This window comes from Gadus chalcogrammus, chromosome 15, assembly GCF_026213295.1.
Source record: "Gadus chalcogrammus isolate NIFS_2021 chromosome 15, NIFS_Gcha_1.0, whole genome shotgun sequence".
NCBI lineage: Eukaryota > Metazoa > Chordata > Actinopteri > Gadiformes > Gadidae > Gadus > Gadus chalcogrammus.
The window spans coordinates 1,490,896-1,499,377 of NC_079426.1; the positions used below are offsets into that span (position 1 = coordinate 1,490,896).

The window sequence follows — 8,482 nt, forward strand, 5'->3', positions numbered from 1 at the left end:
GGAACTTCCTGGGTTTCTCTCAAGAGGCTGGTTTGATGCTGCTTCTGCCCCTGTCATCCCTCTCCAGGGTCCAGCTGAAGTGCTATTCGTCATTGCCCTATGCAGAGAGTTGGAGGCCACATTCCAAATGGACGATGAAATGAAGGGGTTGGATTTATCCAAAGTATTTTTCATGTAAACTTTGACGGGTCTACACATGGAGCTGACATGAGATATGCGAAAGTGTCCTGACGGTTGTCAAACCAAAAGTGGTGGGGAGGATCATGTTTCTGCTTTTCTTAATGATCGGGATATACATCGATTGGTACATTCATTGTCTTCACAAGTCAAATCTGTATAAGTATTAATAACGTTCATGTTACAATATACACTATGCCATAACTCAATAGGAGGACAGAGACTGGGCATGTTTGTGAAGGATCCAAATTATGCCATTGCAATCATTACACAAAATCAGTTATCAATCCACAATTGATCCCCCCCCCGGTAATCTACACATTAACTGACGGTGGAACAATCTAGTTAATACCAGATCATGCACTGAACAGTCAACAGCATGAGTTGACTGCATACCATCGTATCTATGGCAAGCCGAATTGACATTTATTAACTAAGTTTGACTATCCGGAATTTACATTGTAGATATCAACAACTTCATTCAAGATATCTGTTACGTAGTTGTGACTAGTCGAAACGACAGTTAGAGATATCTGTGACGTAGTTTTGACTAGTCGAAACGATAGTTAGAGATATCTGTAATTCAGTTTTGACTAGGCGAAACTGAATTATAGATATCTGCAATGACTTCAAGGAAAACGACATTCAACTCGTCACACATCTTAAATGACAATTGCAGATATCTGTAATTCAGTTTCGCCTAGGCAGAATGAAAGTTAAAGATATCTCAAACGTCATTTGAGTGTTGGGCATTACGTTTTAGATATCCAGAATTACGTAATTTCCCCTTGCCGCCATAATCAAAGAAGAAGTGGGTTCATTTCCGAATGGAATAAGAAAGGAGCAGTCATGGCGTTGGCTGTGATCGAAAAGATCACGAGAAAATATGGAGCGATGTAATCAGTGAATTGTGTGAATGATGATTGAACGAGGAGCTGCTCCGCTCCCGCTTAAAGTAAACGGTCCTATAATTTTTCATTACAGATATCTGAAACGTCATTACAGATATCTGAAACGTCATTAGAGATATCTGAAACGTCATTTCGCCTAGTCAAAACTCGAATTCAAGATATCTTTAATTCAGTTTCGCCTAGGCAGAATGAAAGTTAAAGATATCTACAATTGTAGATATCTCTAATCAAAATTCCTTTCAAGATATCTATAACTTGATATTAGATATCTACAACGTCATTTCGCCTAGTCGTAACTCCAGTTAGAGATATCTACAACGTCATTTTGACTAGTCGTAACTCCAGTTGGAGATATCTACAACTTCATTTCGCCTAGTCAAAACTTAATTTAAGATATCTAAAAAGGGACATGTAGATATCTTGAATTGAGGTGAATTAAAGATATCTTGAACTGGAATTATGACTAGTCAGAATCAAATTGTAGATATCTGAAACTGGAATTACAGATATCTACAATTCAGTTGCAGATATCCGTAATTCACAAAGTGGATATCCGCAACTGAATTGTAGATATCCGCAATGAGAAACCCCATAGACATGAATGGCGAAAATGACGTAATTTCGCCTAGGAGGAATGTCTTTGTGGATATCTGAAATGACAATTGCGGATAGGAGGAATGTAGTTGCGGATATCCGAAATGTTAGTTTTGACTAGGCGAAACTGAATTGCAGATATCTGCAATGTAAATTCCGGATAGTCAAACAGAGTTAATAAATGACAATTCGGCTTGCCATACGTATCAGCTAGCCGCGAGTGGGCGGACAACTGTAAGTGGGCGGGGCTTATATACACAAGTGGGAGGGACTTGTTCATTCCCACGTTTGATTTGTCAACTGGCGGCTTCTTAGGAAACCTATGTTATGTGGATAAGAGTAAATTGTATGACGGTAAAACGTTTTGGGTAAAAGTGTGTGAACTTTTTATCTGTGTAGTTTAATTCATGAATAGGTTCATCAAAGACTGGCACCTTAAGTTGTGAAAAACCTCATCATGGGGTAGGTTGCCAATGTTTTTTAATTGGTTTTCTTTTCCAATTACCAGTATTATCCCAAAAAAAAATGGATTTGCTTAAAAATGTATGTGATATGTATTTCCATGCAAACAATTTGCCCTTTAAACATATTGACATACGACATACTACAAGTATCAACGGTGTTGATACTATTGGGCGAAGTTCTGAAGTATTATATTAAGAGTTAGATTCTGTATAAATTAATATTATTGGAGCATACTTTGGGAACATGGCCGGAGATTTGTTTTAAGGCGTTGTTCCCTTCCGAGGACTCCTTCGTCAATGGTGGATTGGGTTGTCTATCAGGCATTCCTTTGTTTTTGTCTAAGCAGGAGCCCAGAATAATAAGACACTTCCAAACGGCTGTGCTCTGCAGCCGCAGCAACAACGAGTTGTTCGGCGCTAAGTCACAGAGCCAACGATTACTGGGACGGATGGGAAGGAGAGCAGAAGGAAGGATTGATGATGAGGAGCAGCAGGTGTCCCTGAAGGACCCGCAAGATGGAGGAGGAAGAGCGGCAGGTGTTCCTGTAGGAGCGTCAGGAGATACGGGAGGGGGATGAGGACAACGAGGACCCTTTCTGATCATCTTCAAGCACCGAGAAGACATGGACACGCTGAAGCCCCGCCCACTTGCGGTGTCCCAATGGCTCGCGTCTGCAGAGATACAGCCTCGGTTCGACGCCCCGAACAGATCGCGCTATTTCGAGAAACTTCCAGCCCCTTTCTGATACGTCATTTAAGGAATCTTTAAAGAGTCCGTTGCATGTAGGAATGTCTCAGTACCTAAAGCCAGCGACATGGACAGCGTAAGGACACAGTCACCGATGGTAGCAATGGCAAATAACAACGACCCACTGCCTTTTGGATGGGAAATTAAAATAGACCCACAGACGGGTTGGCCTTTTTTTGTGGATCATAATAATTGCACAACAACCTGGAATGACCCTCGGCATGATGTCAAAAAGGTATGAGACTCGGTCTATGAAGTTGATTGTTTTTTTCCCCCTTATTACGACAGTCGATTTCAATTATAGTTTCAATGGCCCTTATTTTCCTATTTGGTTGTTTGGGTTATTGACGGGTTATCAAGAGTGTATTTCAGCTTTATAATGTGATATGTTGTTGACCTGAAAGGACTGGCAAAGGTCTGTCACAATTCCGTTATAGGCCCCCGCGACAGCAACAGCTCATAAGCCTATTATTACTAGTATTGCTCCGATATATTCTGGTCGTATGATCTAAGCGAATGATTGCTAGATGACGCACGTTGCAGTATGTAAAGAGCGCCTGTGAGTGCGGGCTATAGACGTGTCGGAAATGTTTCTGCCCGTCGTTGTCTGGTTTGGAGAAACTTTTTTCCTTACAAGGATTGAGTCTGTCTGTTTACGTTGGGCCTTGTGAAATATTAGAAACGGTCAAGGTTTTAATAATATGAAACATGTTTACACATTTATGGACATATCGTCACGGCACAATCCTCAGATTGAGGTGGCATCGACCTGTAAAATAGCAGGTTTTGGCGAGATCCATTCCGGCCGTCCAAACTTAGTGTCACGAAGAATCTGCTGGAAAGACACAGCTGTCAGGGGATAAAAATGGTGCAGTGTTTCACGCAAAAGAGACTACAGCGTCCCACAGTGAAATGGCAGAGGGCAAAGGGTCGTTCAGAGTTATTTTCCAACTTTTTCTTAGAGAGTTTAACTTGTGTGAATGTTTTTAACATGGGCATCCATGTATTCTCTCAATGAACTGAAACAGAACTTGAAACAGTGTACTTATAAATATACCATGCGCAATAAGTGGTGTGCTATCAATAGACCCGTTGCTTATGAGCTTCCCTCCCCGGTTGTCATTAACAGGTGTCTTGTGAACTCTCTTTTGTGTAGCCCTACACTGTAGGACACGCCAAAAGAGACCAGGAAAAGTTCAGTGCTAATTGCTCAAAAACCCATAGTAAGAATATGTAAGGTCTTTAGATCTTTAACGTAGTGTTTTCCATTGACTATGCATATGTGGTTGTTTTTTTTGTTTCACATGGTGTGACATGTATTTTGTAACAGTTGTTTGGATTACACTTCCAGTATATGCACATATGTTTTTGTTTACCCTCCTGTGCTCCTTTAAGAAGTTAACACCATTTTTACATAGCAAATACATTCTTGGACACATTCTTCAGAGATTCCCTTCAGATTGCCCAGCCTTTGGTATCAAGCGATGTTGTATTTCTTAGTACATTCACGAAGAATCAAGGTTCATCAGCAAATATGTCTGATGTTGGCAGGATTAGTTGTTCTTGTACCACATTATGTGGATTTTGATTTTCACTTTTCGCAATTTGGCAAAGCAAAGCTGCTTTGGTCTAAATACTGTCTAATTACTAATCCTCAAGGCATTACTTGGCTGATATTGACGTATCTTTAAAGTCAACAGGGTTGGCTTCTCAAATGCTGCATTTAGCATAAAATATTAAAGATTTAGGAAGACCACTCTTCCCTTCCTTTCTAGGACCTCAATGTATTTTATATTCTTCCTTATATTCTACATCAATACCCTGCCTTTCTTTCAGGTCAGCCAGCTGAATCTAAACGGACCCAACGTCCCCCCAGATCCAAGCCCCCAGGAGGGGCAGAAGGCCTTTGTGAGAGAGATGAAGCACCCCACCCTTCGCCAGGGGTACGTCCCTATCCCCATCTTTCACGAGGGTGCCGAACTCAGACAGCAGCAGCAGCAGCAGCAGCAGCAGCAGCAGCAGCAGCTGCAGCAGCCGTCTTTTGCCTACATCCAGCCGAGCTCCACACAGAACGTCCGCACGGACGGGCGGACGCCGTCCCCGACGCCAGGGCTCCACTGCCGGCCTAGATCCCCCCTCCACGGGCCTCCCGACTGCAGCTCCCCTGAGCCCAGCAAGTCCTGCTCACCCACGTCCCACACCACCGAGGTAAGGCTGCAGCTCAGACACTGTCGCGTCCTCCACTCACCCTAAGGTACGCAGGTGCATCATCTGGTCCGGAATGTAGAGAACAATCTATTGATTTGTTTAAGGTCAAAGGTTGGACGCATGGCGAGGCTGGACCGTGAAATTCTTGGGGCATGGAAAGCAACAAATACGTTGGAAGGAATAAGCAAGAAGATATCCAATTATTAAGACTAGCAAAAAATAATCAAATAAATAATAAAACACAAGCCCCATTCCAGATAATGTATTAATAGGGATCATGGCTTATGTATCCTGGTGGTCATAACACAGAGGGGGATTGAAGACTCAATATTAAGTATACATTTTTGTACCAATACAAATGTTTTATTCATTTTAAGTCATATACATTGAATACTAGTGACCACTTTTTAATTTGACTAAATTTCTTAGATGTTAACAGCTGCAATTTGAACTTTTTTTAAAGACCCAACTCTTTTTACTTGCCTTTGATTAGTGTCTCATTTTTTTAAGTGCCAGTGCATAGTGACCCCTGGTTACCTTTTAAATCTTCTCTCTTTTTATTTTATTTGTTTTGCTTTATTTTAACTCCTACAGTCATTGTATTTTAACGCTTTTCTTTTTGCCTGAGGCCACTTCTTTGTTTATTGCGCTTAAGCTCTTTCTTGTGAAGCACTTTGGTGCGTATCAGCCGTCTGTAAATGCGCTATAGAAATAAAAATGTGACTTGACATGACTTTTATTTTGAAGGTTTACAACGTCCCTTTCCACCAACCGGCGAGACGCAGCAACGCAGGTCTTCAGGCCGGCTACATCCCCATCCCTGTCATCCACGAGAGCAGCGGAAGCCCGGCCCCGTCCCAGTCATCCCAGTTAAACCCCACCGTCTATTCCCAACGCCTTCCCTACTCCGAGCACCAGCAGCCTTTCCATAGGCCACAGCCAGAAGAACGGACTAGCCATTGTGGGTCCATGCATCCCCCCCAACATCGTGTACCCGTTCACCACCCACAGATCATAAGGAGTCAGTCTCCTGCTGTGACACAAGTGATGGGAGAGCGTCCGCAGGTAACAAATGAAAGACCGATAAAAAGTCCCTTCATGGCACGTTACAGTTGAAGAGGGTCATGACCAACACATGTCATTTAAAGAGCATACTCTCCAGATGGTTAACCATGTGTCCCCTATTTCCGTAGGTTCAGCAGCACATATCAAGAGAAGTACCTGTGAAGATTGAGCAGGAAGCATTTACCAGCCAGCAGAAGCCAGAGAAACCCCAATCACCACAGTCTTTCGACATGGAAGTTGACAGCGAATCGTTTCCACCTCCACCTCCCCCTGTCCACTTCCATGAGCCGACGCGACAGCAATGGCCGCAGGCCCAACAAGCCCAGTATTCACCACAAGCCCAGTATTCACCACAGGCTCAGTATTCACCACAAGCCCAGTATTCACCACAAGCTCAGTATGCACCAAGGTTCCCACAACCGCAATCCCCGCCACCACATGAGTACCAAATGTCCCCGCTGCCGCCCCCTACAGTTATTCACCCACTCGTGCAACAGCCCGAAGCACAGCCTGAACCTCAGCCTGAACCTCAGCCTGAACCTCAGCCTGAACCTCAGCCTGAACCACATGCTGAACAGTTGTACGCACCTCCTCCGCAGTTCCAGAAGCCCCAACCACCACCGCAGCAAACGGCGAATATCACAGTCCAAATCCCCCCTAAATCAGAACCCCAGGACCCTGCTCCGGCAAGTGTCCCTGCTGCTAAGGTCAGCGAGGAACCTGCGGCCCCAGGCCCAGTCCATCCCGGGCTGGCCAAGGTGCAACTGATCGTGGACAGGGTCTCCAAGCTGGAGCAAGAGGTCCGATGCTTTGACGGCAAGAAGAACGACAAGAGATACTTACTACTGGAGGAGAATTTAACCAAAGAGCTTTTAGCACTGGACTCTGTAGACCCAGAGGGACGGGTGGACGTTCGGCAGGCGAGGCGCGACGGAGTCCGCCGGGTTCAAACGATACTTGAGGAACTGGAGCAACTGGACGAGCGACTGGCCACGCCCGCCCGGATGCCCTCATCAGAGGGCCTGCCGCAGAAAGACGAGCCTAGTATGATGGTGACGGGAAATATTGAGGCTTCGAGGGAGATATCTTAATGACTTGCACGGTGGTCAAACCAAGAGGACAGAAAGATCAAATCAAAATATTGGAAGTTTGTGTTTATCTGTCCCAGTCTACTGTCCCCCTTCCTCCTCACGTTACACAACAGTTCTAACCTTTGCATGCAGTGAGTACTTAACAGTGTTGGTATTTCCTGGCATTCACCACATACATAATGGTGGCTCAGTACAATTATGTTTTAAAGCCAATGTAGCTGCCTTTCTTTGTAGTGCCATTGGCACCACATTAAGGAAAGCTATCCGAATCACAGTGTTGAGGCCTTTTTTGATGAAGACTGTGGTAAGAGTCTTTGTGTATGTGTAGTTGCCTTTTGTCTTGATCACAAAACAGCTAAAGACAGTACGTTTACAATTGGAGGAGCACCAAAAGGATCATCGTGTGTTAGCTGGGGTTGTCACGCACGTACAAACTGCAAAATCTCAGCCAGCAAGAAACCATTTTTCATTGGCAGCCTAATTGGTATTTTTCTGAGCTGCTTTAGATAGGTTTAGTAGATGCTGATTTCGATGCATTACCTATTCTACTGTATGCACTTTTGACACTCTTGAATTGTAACATGCTGAAAGATCAACATTTGTTTGAAATACTTCAGTCACACAAGTTTTGATTGTATTGTTGAGTGTTTTTTCGTGAACATTTCTAGTTGTTATTTGGAAATATAATATTGCTATATTTTGAACAAGGTAAGAAACTAATAATTTGTGCTTCTTTGGAACATTTATCAATGCATAGTTATGATGGATGTGGATGTAAGCTGTGTGTATGGGACAATCAACCCGTGCTGCTCTGTAAGAATCACGGATAGAGAGCACAGAGAGCTATCAAAGAACCCATATGTAACAGAATAAATAATGCAAAGGTAATGAAAGATAAGTCTTCAGAGGCTTTTACCCTTTTTTGAGATTCCTACTGTAATGCAATTATGTTGCTATGTGAAAGGTAATATTTTTCGGAAAATGCCATCTAGTTTTTGAAAGAATCATATGGAAAATGTTTGTATTACTAGTATTTACCACATCATTTGAAGATTGGATTATTGTTGAAGGCAATGGACGTTGTTATTGTTCCAAATAAAACTCTAACTGACATAAATTGCTTATGAGTGATAATGTTATATAACAAATGCATAATACACGATAAAGGATCCTGCAAAATCGATGCCCTAGTTTTAGAAAAATTACAACACAGAATAAACATTA

At 43.0% G+C, this 8,482-nt stretch overlaps 1 protein-coding gene across 1 annotated transcript; it reads left to right on the forward strand.

Annotated features, from left to right (window-relative positions):
- The first annotated feature begins 2,626 nt into the window (after positions 1-2,626).
- Positions 2,627-8,480, forward strand: bag3 (BCL2 associated athanogene 3). The gene is made up of 4 exons (XM_056610211.1): positions 2,627-3,129; positions 4,731-5,102; positions 5,850-6,167; positions 6,296-8,480. The coding sequence occupies exons 1-4, from the start codon at positions 2,962-2,964 to the stop codon at positions 7,256-7,258; spliced, it is 1,821 nt and encodes a 606-aa protein (XP_056466186.1). The 5' UTR covers positions 2,627-2,961; the 3' UTR covers positions 7,259-8,480.
- Positions 8,481-8,482: the final 2 nt, after the last annotated feature.